The sequence below is a fragment of the Loxodonta africana genome, chromosome 3, assembly GCF_030014295.1.
Source record: "Loxodonta africana isolate mLoxAfr1 chromosome 3, mLoxAfr1.hap2, whole genome shotgun sequence".
NCBI lineage: Eukaryota > Metazoa > Chordata > Mammalia > Proboscidea > Elephantidae > Loxodonta > Loxodonta africana.
Window position 1 is genome coordinate 83,314,210 of NC_087344.1, and position 13,098 is coordinate 83,327,307.

Below are 13,098 nucleotides of genomic sequence, written 5' to 3' on the forward strand. Positions count from 1 at the left end.
GATGATGAGAAACAAAAGGGTAACTTCATGGCACTTTGGAGCATCCATACCCTCTTCGGGGAAAAAAAAATCCAAGAGAAAACCGTACAAACTAAACTACCAGGCCCCTGGGTAGCTGCAACCCTTCCTAGCCAGTGTTAGTTCACAGAGGTGAGCACAGGAGGGGATGGGGTCAGTACATCATGGCGTATGATGCTTACTTGACATGACCTTTTGAGTAGAGAGACATTGATAGCTTATGTGAACTAAGGACTCCCCAGTACAAGCCCCCAGCTGGAAGATAGATGAGAGAGAAGTATGGCAGACCTGGGTTCAACAACTGTTGTGACTAGTGCAGTGATAAGCACACAGTTTTGTTCAAAGCTTCTGAGCTTTAAGTAAGCAAGCTATAGGGGCTCATGAAGCAAATAAAGAGATAGAGGTCATTCCTCTACTGTGAGACGGTTGGGTGTACTTTGCAGACTTGGGGGCCTAAGTATGGACTATTTTAAGGGACACTATATTCTGAGTCCTCACCTGAGAGCCTGTTTCTCCTTAAAGCACATATATTTCTTGTTTAGCTTCTTGGATGCAGTGTGCAGAGGTAAATGTGCAAGAGGCTTTTGGACCAGGAATCCCATTGCCCTTTGAGAAATGTTTGTGCACTTGTCTGTGCCTTTCCTAAAGCCATCTGCACTGAATGAGTTCTTCATGCCCTTGGAAAGTCGGATTAACTTGTTTAGGCAGATTGGAGTCTAAAATATTCCTAGAAGGGCACGAAATAGACAAGCTGCTGCTGGACCTAGAATGGATTTTTTGAAAGGCATGGGTTGTTACAAGCAACTTGGGAACAAGGGAGAAAATTTCTGGGCCGCCAAACATTTGCAGAGAGAATATGTTTAAACAGAAGGTGGCCCTGGAAAAAACAGCCACATATGCTAAGTGCCAGTGCTAGGGGAAGATTTCTTGCCTAAAGGTGCTCATAGTTCTCAGAAGCAAACCTCACTGAGAGTTTCTGTTGCTTTTCCCATACACAGGTAACAGTCCTTCAGACAGCCCCCGGAATTTCTCTCCAAATGCACCCGCTCACTTTTCCTTTGTTCCTGCCCGTAGGTAAGTTGATAGAAAACCTCCTTTGTGATTAACATGTGCGACGCTTGTATGAATGTCATCTTCTTCTTTTGAGTCACTGCTCCTCCAGGTGTGTTAACCTTGGGCTACTAGCCATCAAAATACCTTCCTTGCTTTCCTTTCCGAAGCCATAATCATCTTGTTGAAGTCTGCTTTCTAGATGCTATAGGTATTTGTGTTTGAGTCATAGGAGAGTGGATATTAGAGGTAGATTTACTTTTATAATCCTCAGCACAAGTTCCTGGTACCCTCAGGGTGTGTTTCAAAACATTATACTCTTAATGGGGTGATCAGTGAAAAAATGGTTTCTGCTCCCAGGAGGACCCAAAATTATACTATTGATCCTCTTACTCATCTATTTCTATGGGGCTAAAGGGACCTTAGATGCTCCTTTTCTTGGCTCTGCAGATTAGTCTGTCAGGAACTGAGATGGCCCGTGTCTGGGCATCAGTGGACTACAGGGTCTTCTGTGAATATAGAACAATTTGGTACATACAGAGCCATGCTTGTCTCTTTCCATTTCTCCCCTCCCCAAAAATGACACAAACCCATCTCTGGCACATGGTAGCACTCCTGATAGCTCAGCCCATTGCCAGGGTATCACCTCACCTCTGGACAGGCGCTAAGCTGAGATGGAAACTACATACCAACACCCAAACACAAATGGTTTACTTTTCAGAACATTTGAGAAGATTCTTTGTTGGCTGAGTTTAGGTCCTTTGATTTTATTTTTTAAGTTTTTTTGGTTAGAGTCAATCTGTGGTATTGAAACATCTAGAAAGATCATGGCTCAAGATTTAGAACCTTTAAATGATAGGAAATGTAATACAGCATGAGGCCAGAGCAATTTCTATACTTAGACTAATTTTTTTTTAAAAGATTGTTCTGCTAAATACATAACAGAAAAAGAAAAGACTCCTGGAAAAATCATTAGCTCATTATTCAAATGACAACCTAGAAGAAATCCATCTTCTGTGTAGGATTCTGTGTAGGTGAAAAGGACACGGACAGGCTGGGAGATGTTTGGTGCCTGACTTGGGTGCTGCTACCTGACCCAACTGCTTTATTGAAAACAAATTTCATCTAGACTTGTTCTGTGGACTCATCTCTCCTAACCAGTATAACTTCCATTAGTTAACCAAGGATCCAGATAGAATCATATATAGGATAAAAATACGCTGGAGTGATGCTTTTATTTTTCCAGCCCAGATGGAAAAGCTTACTTATCCCAGACTTCCAGCCTGGGCTATGAATTTTAACCTCAGATGAGGACTGAGCTGGGACAACAGGATCTGTTCCTAGATCCCTTTAAGTGGCATTGAGTCATTTCCCATTCATCCAATAAATATTTATTGAGTATCCACTATGCTGGGTATTTAATTTTATAGTTGTAACAAAGTAGACATAGTCCCTACTTTCTTGAAGCTTATAGTCTGGTAGAGTCTGTGTGTTTATTGTTCCCTCTGTAAGGATTGCTGTCCCCTCAAATCTTCACTTAGTTAACTCATTCTTGTATTCATGTCTCATCTTAAATGTCAACTTCTCTGAGAGGCCTTCCCTTAGTGCACATTCTAAAGGAGCCCTTAGTCATTTTCTATCAAGTCATCTATTTTATTTCAAAGTGTCACTTGGTATTTTCATATTTGCTTGTTTTCTGTCTTCCTCCAACCAGAATCAAAACACCTTTAGTAGAGATACCCTTCATCTGTTGAAAGCTGTGTCTTCTTGTATATAATAAGCACTCAATCAGTGTTTGTTAATTGAATGAGTGGTAGGGGAGATAGAAATAAATGAGCAAGTAAACAAACAAATATGTAGTTATAAACTCTGATAAGCACCGTGAAGGGAAAGAACATAATGCTGCATGAAAGAATAGGAAGGGAGTGGGGATGGAGAATCCATACAGGATGGTCATATAAGGCCTTTCTGAAAGATTGACTTTTAAGCTGAGGCCTGAAAGTTGAGAAGGAGCCTGCCTAGTTGGGAGTGGGAGAACTGGTGTACAGAGCGTTCCAGCCAAAGGGGATAGCATATTTCATGGGATGCTCTTGGGTCTGCTTCATTCCCTAGGCTTCAGGAATAGAACCAACTAGGGGGGCTTTGGGACTGGTATTACCACTGGGACCCAAACTGATCTGTGGCTCCCAGGGTACTCAGGAACTGTTCGTCCCTAGGTTAGTGGCCTCAGGCTTGAGCCTTAGCGAATCACATTAGTTTGGAATATCATACAAAAGACGGATAAAATAAAACACTAAGAATAGACCCATCCATCCTAAAAATTCACTTCAGACTTCCACACATTTCTAAACTGAAGGTTTACCTTCACCAAGCTAGGCTAATGTCAGTGATCAAACAGATCACTCTCTCTGGTTTCCTTTGGTTCTCACTATATTGTACATCTTTTCGCTACAGCCATGGCCACAGAGCAGACAGGTAATAGGGGGTGTGATGGGGATAGGGGCTGAGAAACTGCTATGCATGGCCAGACAATAGGGTTTGTGATTTTGTGCTTGGTGAGAGCTGGTTGTGTTGATTCTCTGACTGTGGGTATGAACGATGGGCCTTCCATATCTAACAGAGATCCTAAAGGGTCACCCACTGCCTGCTGGAACTGAGGCTCAGAGCTTACATCCTTGGAAGCAGGAATTGCTTAATAGTTCCAACTGCTGAATAGTTTCCCAGCTTCTGGCTTAAGAAAAAGTTACCTAGTGAGGTGACCAGGCAGAGGAAGTAAAAGCATCATATGGTAGCATTTCTTCCTCAGTGGCCCTCTGCTTGTCAGTATACGGAGAAATGTCTGCCATGCAATTGGTTTCCATTTCTATCTAAAGGAAGGAAAACTTGCCTGTGAAAAAGTCATTCGACAAGTGTTTGGGAAATCCATCCCCAAATTAAACTGATTCCATCCCAGCTGAGCTCTGTTTTCCTGGTATTGGCATACTTTCTTGTGTAGAGCTCCCAGGACCCCGCAAAGAGTTCAGAGAGAGCATTATGTTTGAGCACCCTCCGGGGTGTTTTGCCTCAGAGACTGGGTTCCAGCAGAGCTAGAGCTATAATTGACATGTGCTGGCTGCCTGGGTAGCATGAAGTTTGAGTCAAATGCATGCAGCATGGAACCCTGGGCTCTCCCCTTATAGAAAATAGGAGGGAAGGGTGCTGGGTGTTGGTGGAGGTGAAAAGGAGTGCTTCAAAAGGAGAAGCCCTTAGCAAGATTATTCCTCCTTTTTCTTCCTCCTCTCCCATCCCCCTCACCCCACACACACATAGCTGTGAAGCGTTGAACAAATCACCTAAATCTCTGGGTCTCAGTGTCTTATGTAAATTGAGCGTATTGAAACTTAATTCTAAAGGTCCTCCACTGCTGATGTTTTAAGGTTCTGTGACAAGCAGCACGGGCATTTTTCTCCAACTTTAACTAGAGCAGGATATACCCCCAAGCTCCATGAGAAATTTTTTTGTTGCACCACATCTCACAGTCCAGGCAAGAAATTACGTGTTTGTATTATAAAAGCTTCAAACCATTCAGATACCTACTTGATCTTTCTCCTCTACAACAAAGCCAGTGGCTGTGGTTCTTTGTTGAGCTTTGGGGAACATCCTCTCAAGAGCAGCAGCGGGCCACCCCTAAGGCCCCACATACCACATCCTCCTCTTTTGTAAGGTTACTGTCACTCTTTGGAAAACATTCTCAAAGATGGTTTTCTGGGTGATGCAAATGGTTAAGCACTCAACTACTAACTGAAAGGTTGGCAGTTCAGAGCCACCCAGAGGTGCCTTGGAAGAAAGGCCTGGCAATGTACTTCTGAAAGATCACAGCCTTGAAAACCCTATGGAGCAGTTCTACTCTGCACACATGGGGTCACCATGATTTGGAATTGCCTTGGTGGCGACTGGTTGTTTTTTTTTTTTTTTTCTTTTTTTAAATGGATCCTAGTCAACCTTTAACTACTTGCCATCAATGAATTCACGCTCAGTGCAGACCCAGTTGGTGGTCCACTTCTTCCTGGTTGTCAGCCCAGTGGCCTGGGAAGGGCCAAAGCGTCCTTCACATGGAGTCTTTTAAAAAGGGAATAGTTGCATTTCAGTGGCAATTCCCTTCTTGTAACGATGCCTTTAATTGGAGTCCTCTGCTATTGCTTCTCTGAAAGTGATGGAGAGTATAAAAGCAATTATTCCAGAACCACAGAATTGTACATAGATGTTCTTACTCAAAGTCGTGGACCCCTTTATAGTCAGAAATGCCTGTCCTTGCAGTGGAAGGCACACAACAGTGGCCCCCATGTAGGAAAGAGATGTGAGAGCATACAGTAGATGCAGCAGTACTATTTTGATAGAAGGAGAAGCCTACCAGTTAACCAACTGCCAAAAAATGATGAAGGAAAGAGGTTCTGGGCCCAGGATGGGATCCTGTAGAAACTGTCTGATATTCTTTTCTTACAAAGGACTGATGGACGGCGCTGGTCTTTGGCATCTTTACCTTCTTCAGGGTATGGAACCAACACTCCTAGCTCCACGGTCTCAGTAAGTAGCTAAATCTGTAGCCACACCCCTTCACCCAGAGGAAGTACTTTAGTGTGGGTTTTTGATCCCTACCCTTACAGTGTTGCAAAGTGGTTCTCAACATTTCCTCCTAAGAGCCAGACTCAAAGAGATTGGTTGGAGACAAGACTGAGTGGGGCAGAGTGCTGTGACCCTTAGCAGCCATAGCCAGACCCATTAAATGCTTTTGGAAAAGATAACCAGCACTTTCTCTGGGAGTCAGTTATACCTAGTGGAGTGAGAGACAAGATTGAAGGGGGACTTTTGCTTTTTGCCAATGAAGCCCAGATATGGGGGCTTTAAGTGTGGTTTTCTTACTTCCCCCAATCGTATTTCCAGAACTGCATCCAAGACAAGGTGGCCTGTCCATGCCCCAAAGTCCTGGTAGATTCTTTCCCCCCACCCCCCAGTTCTGCCGCTTATTTCTTTGAAAAAAGGAAAGAGTGATTATTACTTGAAATTCTAGTTTGGTGTGAATCAGCAAAAAGGCTAGGCCTGTTTCTAAAACTCCTAGGTATGTTTCTTTTAGGGAGAGTTTTAGCCTAAAGCACAGTGGATGTCCAAATTGTTACTGTGCTCACTTAACCTAAAATGAGTCTTCCTCATTGAGCAACATTTTATTGAAGCCAGGATGACAGGGTTGGCTAACTTTTCCTGTAAAAGGCCAGATAGTAAACCAAATAGCAAATGTTTTAGGCTTTGCAGCTGTGCAAGAACACAGGCTACGGCCCGGATGACCCCTTCCCCACTTCTTCCACTTTGTCCATATTCATGAACCCCAGGCAGGGAAAGGAGTATGCCTTCCTCCCTTGACCTAGACATGACTCCTAAATTAATCCAAAGATCTCACTGGTCTTTTGGCAACTGTTAAGCTTCAGGTCTTTCCCTTGATCTTTTCCTCTTCCCATAACCCTTTATTCAAACAGGTGTTTTTTTGTTTTGTTTTGTTTTTGGTTCCACAGGAAGAGTCTTAGAGTTATTCCTGTTCAGCCTAATTTTAAGAGACTTAATTCATTGCTGCAGCTTATTGCCCACCATGATTTACACTGGCCTCCAGCTTCATGTTAGCTGCAGTTGGGTAAAGATCCTTTCTGTAGGTTCATTCAAATCATTTATGAAATGCGTCCCAGACAGAACCCCGTGGAGACCTCCCTCCAGCCCTTTACAGCTTCATATATTATAGTTTTCTATGAGAAAAGCTTGCACTCTTAGCCAGAGAAATGCTAGCTTCTCACATGGTATTCAGGCTTACATCAGAGTTCTCATGGTGTGCTGCAGCCTTGACTCTAAATGAATTTTGACATGAAATCCCAGATGCTTGATCAGTTGGTGAATGGGAAGTGGGCTGATGGTGTTAGACTTGCCCACTCTCTCAGCCAGGGTGTCAAGTGAAGGGCAATCTTCTGACTCCGGAGCCAAATGGGGCCACAGAGATAGCTGCATCTGTGGGACGCCTGTAGTACCACAAGCTACCACTACCCTGTTCTACTGTGATTGGTAGTGGGCTATTGCCAGGAATCTTATCATTGGGCCCTGTTTAGAATTCATAATTGTTTTCAGGTCAAGCATAATCTTTAGAATCCAGATTTAAAAGAAATTTTCTTCCCTGTTCGGTTTCCTGGCCTACTGGTATCCCCAGAGTCTGGGCACAGCCATCAGAGCCTCAGCAAAACCAGTTCTTCTCTGGATAGCAACCAAAAGAGAACATTGCTGAGCCAACACTGGGATGGCTCTTCCAAGGTTTGTGGAAGGGAAAACTTAAGGGGAGATATCATTTGCAGGCTGAAAATACCTAGAACATTTCCTGAGCTGGAAAACATGATTTATTAATTACTCACCATTCCAACTAGCCAAAAGCTTCATTGAGGGCAAAGGATCTATGTAGACAAAAATGCGTTTTGCCACCTAAAGAGGCTCCTAGGTAGTATCAATTCCTCATACCTCATAAAGATCTGGGCCCAACTCCCTGTAAGGCTCCTGAAGAACTCAAATGCTTTGACTTCCTCAGATCAGAGGCTTCCGAAGGGCTACAGATAAACAGTCAAGGCAAAAGAGAGCAAGGGAAAGAAGACTGTCCTTTGGGTTTATTTTTGAACACTGATTAGGAAACCCCTCACCATTCGCAATTCTTCTCTTTTCACGAACTGTTCTTAGGCAGGCCTTTAATGCTGTTTGTTAATGTTTTCCTCCATAGTCTTCATGCTCCTCACAGGAGAAGCTACACCAGTTACCCTTTCAGCCTACAGCCGATGAGCTGCACTTTTTGACGAAGCATTTCAGCACAGAGAGTGTACCAGATGAGGAGGGACGGCAGTCCCCAGCCATGCGGCCCCGCTCCCGCAGCCTCAGGTGAGGAGTGCCTTCTGCCCAGTCTCCCAGTCCCTGTGGATCTCAGCTTGTTTGCATAGCACAGGAGTCAGCAAACTGGCTCTGTAAAGGGCCACCTAGTAAGTTTTTTATACTTTGCAGGCCATACAGGCTCTGTCACAGCTATTCAACCCTGCTCTTATAGTATAAGAGCAATCTTAGACAACATGTAAACTTTGACGCAGTGGTTAAGCACTCGGCTGCTAACCAAAAAAGTCGGTGGTTCAAATCCACCAGCAGCTCCACAGGAGAAAAAACCTGATGATCTGCTCCCATAAGGATTAAGCCTAGGAAACCTTATAGGGTAGTTCTACTCTGTCCTGGAGAGTTGCTGTGAGTCAGAATTGACTTATCGGCACACAACAACCACATTTACAAAAATAGGCAACAGACTAGATTTGGCCCGTAGCCCATAGTTGGCCAACCCCTGGCATAATACATTGGCACAGTTCAAGTGAGCCAAGTCCAGTGAAGCTCAAGGCCTTTCTGGCTTTGGATACAGCTCAACTCACTACTCCAAGAGGTCTCTGAGGATGTGGTCAAGCAGTTCCTCTCTTTTTCCTTTTAAAAGTAGTTAATAGTAGAGATATTCTTTAGACTCCATTCAGTAAAAGGAAAATAGTAATAACATCAACCCTGATGGTTACCTGAGCTGCAGAACCTGGCCTATAGGCCCAGGGTGTATGAGCCAAGCCAGCCAAAAAAGTTGGCTGCTGAAGACACAAGAGGCTGACTCAGGGAAGACCATTTCAAAATTAAATCCCCATTGGAATCTAGCTCATTTCCCTGAATCGCCTGGGCTCACCTTCATCAAAGCAAACAAACCCAAACAGCTAATTTATCTGTGAATTTCTTGTATTAATTGGTTATTTTCTTTGGCATTTGCTGGTTAATCTATGCCAAAATCCAAGGTTAAGAAAGGGGACAGAGATTCAAATGATCATGGCTTTAATGACTGAGCTCAGCTTTCCAGCGTCCCTGGAAAGTAATGAATGGGCTAACATGTGCAGGGTGAGTTCCCAGAGGAGCAGGCCTCCCAGAAAGAATCCCCTCAGGTGATGATGGCACTGTAGTGTCAGGGAGTGAGCTGGGCCAGACCACAAAGACCGGTTCAAGTTCAGAGCTTAATGAAGATGACTGGGAGTTCAGTATAAAGGATCAAGAATACAGATGAGTGGCCGTGCATCCCCAGTGCCTTGTCTTTCCCTCCTATAGAGGAACACCTGAATCCTGGTGGCCTCAGCAACCCACACAGAGTAAAGGTTACCTTTTAGGCCATTTGAGATTGAGAAGACTACACTGGCGTTCAGGGAAATCCCTGCTGCATTCCTCTTAGGTACTTGGTGATGCATTGTTCCAGAGAGGAAAGGCAGGGAGGAACAGTTCTGAATCCAGCCCAGCTGGAATCACGTCAGGAGCACCAAACTAAGCAGAACCCAAACAGCCATTCGAATGTGTTGCTCAAGCTTTGAAATTCTTTAATGGAATATAACCACACATGGGCCAGAGGGGAAATTTAGATTTTGAGGGAAAATAATAAATTAAGGCTAAAAAACATACCATGTACTTCTATAGATAACTCAGGCTTATAATTCACACGAGGCTGAATTGGACTCATTTATCCCCTAGGTCAGAGCCCCACTGGCTGCAGTTTGTCTGTAGAAAGATACAGGTGTATAGAGTTTTGCTTTGGTTGCTTTGGTGGTGGTTTAATTTGATTCATAGAACATGTTGGGTTATACCCAGCCCCACTGGCAAAAGCTACGAGAACAGAGTCCTGTCCTAGGGAGGTTATCCTAGGAAAGCCACCCATGGGCTCGGGAATAGGTTTCCTCCTTTCTAGGCCTTTGCAGTCTCTGGCAGAGGTCTTTGTGAAAGCCAAGCTTCTTGCAGGAGAGAGAAAGTAACCTAGCTCCACATGGTACCATTTTGAACTGAACAAGGTACCCTGGCAAGGCTCTGGAACTCAGCACTCATTAAGTTGGAAGTATATGGGGTACTGAAGGCAGCGGGAGGGAGGGTCTCTGGGGATGGTCATGTTTCTACTTGATGGTTCTGTAGCACAAAAGTAACACAATTATTTCTTTCTTATTTAGTCCTGGACGGTCCCCAGTTTCTTTTGACAGTGAAATAATAATGATGAATCATGTGTACAAAGAAAGATTCCCCAAGGTAAGGACCTGTTTAAAAGACCAGTGTCTCTTCTGAGGATGGCTGACTGCAACCAACCCCAATGGGAGGATGCTGGGGGTGAGGCGATAAAGTGCTGCCTGCAGAGCTAATCAAGCAGAAGAGTAGAAAGGTACCCAGAGGAGGAAGGTACAAGCACAGGGCTTCCAGGCTCTGCCTAAGAAGAGGAAGGCAGAAGAGGGCTGTAAGTTTGGGGATTGTGCTTACAGAGCCTCTGTTTTTCCACTCCCTGGAGAAAAGGGTGTCTAGAGAGAAATGTTAAATAGGTGTCCCATCATGTATGAAAGGGAAAGAAACCTTGTTTCTAACTGCACATCAGGATCCCTGAGTCAGGGTCCTCCAGAGCAAGATTGACCCTCTGATAGCACCTTCATTTGATACAGAGTTCTTAAATAACACCTCATTACCGGACCAAGACCTCAGAGTTGCTTACTAACATTTAGATTTGTGTTTTCAAGCTAGAAAATGCAGAGGGAAGAAGGTAGATTGCTATCCTGAGATAGCTGAGAAATAGCCTTCACAACTCTGTGGATTGGCTATTGCAAGTGACTTCTGACACCAACTACCAGGTGTTAGGCTGAACGTCACAGGATAAAGGCACAGCCCTCTGGACTTCCAAGTCTGCTCAACCACAAGTTTGGGTGTTCCCAGACCACCCTTACTTCTGACCAACTGGCTACAAATTTTGGAGTTCCCACTCCCCCCTCCAATTCAATAATTTACCAGAATGACTCAGAACTCACTGAAAGTGTTATACTTAAAATTATAGCTTTATCACAGCAAAAAGATACAAATCAGAATCAGCCAAAGAGGAAGGTGCATTGGGTAAGGCCTGGGAGGGTCCCAGCTGAGAAGCTTCCATTAACCTCCGCCAGTGGAATCAGAACGTGTCCCCCTCCTGGCACATTGGTATGTGAGAATACTGTTAGGGAAGCTCACCAAGCCTTAGCATCCAGAATTTTTATTGAGACTTCAGTATGTAGGCATGATTGATTGAATCATTGGTCACATGATTGAACTCAATCTCCAGCCCCTTCCCCTCCCAGCTCTGCTCTTGTACTAGGAAAGCTACCTCAGACAATATGTAAACTTTGATGCAGTATCACATGGCTCAAAGCTCCAATCCTGAATTCATGTGGTTAGCCTTTCTGGTATGGCTAACCCCTATCCTGAGTGATCTAATTAAAATAAACCATTAGAAAACCATAAAATTCTTAGAAGAAAATGCAGGGGCAACGTTGTTGGGCCTAGCTTTTAACAGTGGATTATCTAATAATAAACACAAACAGCAAAAGACAAAATGAATAAATGGGGCCTCATAAAAATTAAAAACTTTGGTTCATCAAAAGACTTTACCAAAAAAGTGAATATACAGACTACTAAGTGGGGGAATATCTTCAGAAACTATGTATCTGGTAAGAATTAAATAATCAAAATATATCTAAAACTCTGACAACTTAACAACAAAAAGACAACCCAGTCATAAAACGGGCAAAAGACTTGAATAGACATTTCACCAAAGAAGACATTCAAATGGCCACCAAACACATGAAAAGATGCTCAGCGTCATTAGCCATCAGAGAGATGCAAATCAAAATGACATTGAGATACCATTTTGCTCCCACCCTGATGGCTAAGATTAAAAAACACAGAAAATAACAAATGTTGGCAAGGATGTGGGGAAACTGGAACCCTTATCCGTTGCTGGTGGGAATGCAGAATGGTATAGCTGTTAAAAACAGCATGGCAGTTCCTCAAAAAACTAAAAATAGAACTACCATATGACCCAAAATACTTCAAAGCAGAGGCTCAAACAGACTTGTACACTTGTTCATTGCAGCACCATTCACAACAGTCAAAAGTTGGAAGAAACCTAAGTGCCCATCACCAGTTGAAATGGATATACAAAATGTGGTACATATATGCAATGGAATACTACTCAGCCAGTAGGAGAAATGAAGTCCTGGTACAGGCTACCATATGGATGGATCTTGAAGATGTATACTGAGTGAAATAAGTTAATCACAAAAGGACAAATATTGTATGACCTCACTTATATAAAAAGATAAGAAAAAGCGGTTGTATAGAGACCAGAGTTTATTAGTTGTTACCAGAGGCAAGAGGGAGTGGGATGGGGAGGGGGTTAATGGTGATGGAAAAATTACGTTGATTTAAGGGTAGTATTGCACAGCAGATTATTTTAATTGCTATCAATAAGTTGAACATCTGTAAAGAGTTGAACTGGCAAAAGTTGTATACTAGATACATCTACAACCACAACCAAAAATTAAAAAAAAAAAAATTTTTTTTTTTTTAAGGCAGCTTAGAACCAAAAGCCTCATGGGATTTGGTTCCTCACTTTGGAGGTTTAGGGTCATGGTTTCATGGGACATCGCAGTTAATTGGCCTAATAATACGATTAGTGCTTCTGTTCTCCCTCCTAGTTCGTTGCGGAGCGCCTGAGGTCTTAAAAAATTGCAAGCGGCCATCCAAGGCACAACAGTTGGTCTGTGTTCATCCGGAGCAACAGAGGAAGGAGAGTCAGGAATAGGAGGAGGATATGAAATGTGTGGCTAATTGCCTCCATGAACAACTGCCTCTTTTGCTATGAACCAGAACTGGATGGTGCCTGCCTACATTACTAAACGTTTTGATCAAACAGCCTATAGAAGAATGCTGATCAAAAGCGGAAAATGCAGAACAGAATTTCAAATTTTCATGGACTCCAGATTTCTGGATCAAGAGGGCTGGATGAACCCCTGAAACTATTGCCCTGAGATAATCTTTAAACCTTAAACCAAAAATATCCCTGATACTTTGTTCTTAAAACCAAATAATAGTTGAGCTTAACTAATAAAATATCTGCCTTGAGCATTATGCTCTTTTAAGAAC

At 43.3% G+C, this 13,098-nt stretch overlaps 1 protein-coding gene across 8 annotated transcripts in view; it reads left to right on the plus strand.

The window, feature by feature from the left end:
- Nucleotides 1-13,098, plus strand: part of MAST2 (microtubule associated serine/threonine kinase 2) — a 252,949-nt gene that overhangs the window by 217,320 nt on the left and 22,531 nt on the right. For 6 of the 8 annotated variants that reach the window (XM_064281895.1, XM_064281898.1, XM_064281899.1 and 3 more), the window contains 5 exons: nt 1,017-1,092; nt 3,523-3,543; nt 5,553-5,631; nt 7,844-7,998; nt 10,113-10,188. In XM_064281895.1, the coding sequence (XP_064137965.1) occupies nt 1,017-1,092; nt 3,523-3,543; nt 5,553-5,631; nt 7,844-7,998; nt 10,113-10,188 (407 nt within the window). The remainder of the gene's footprint in view (nt 1-1,016; nt 1,093-3,522; nt 3,544-5,552; nt 5,632-7,843; nt 7,999-10,112; nt 10,189-13,098) is intronic. The other 2 variants (XM_064281897.1, XM_064281901.1) reach the window with 1 other exon arrangement.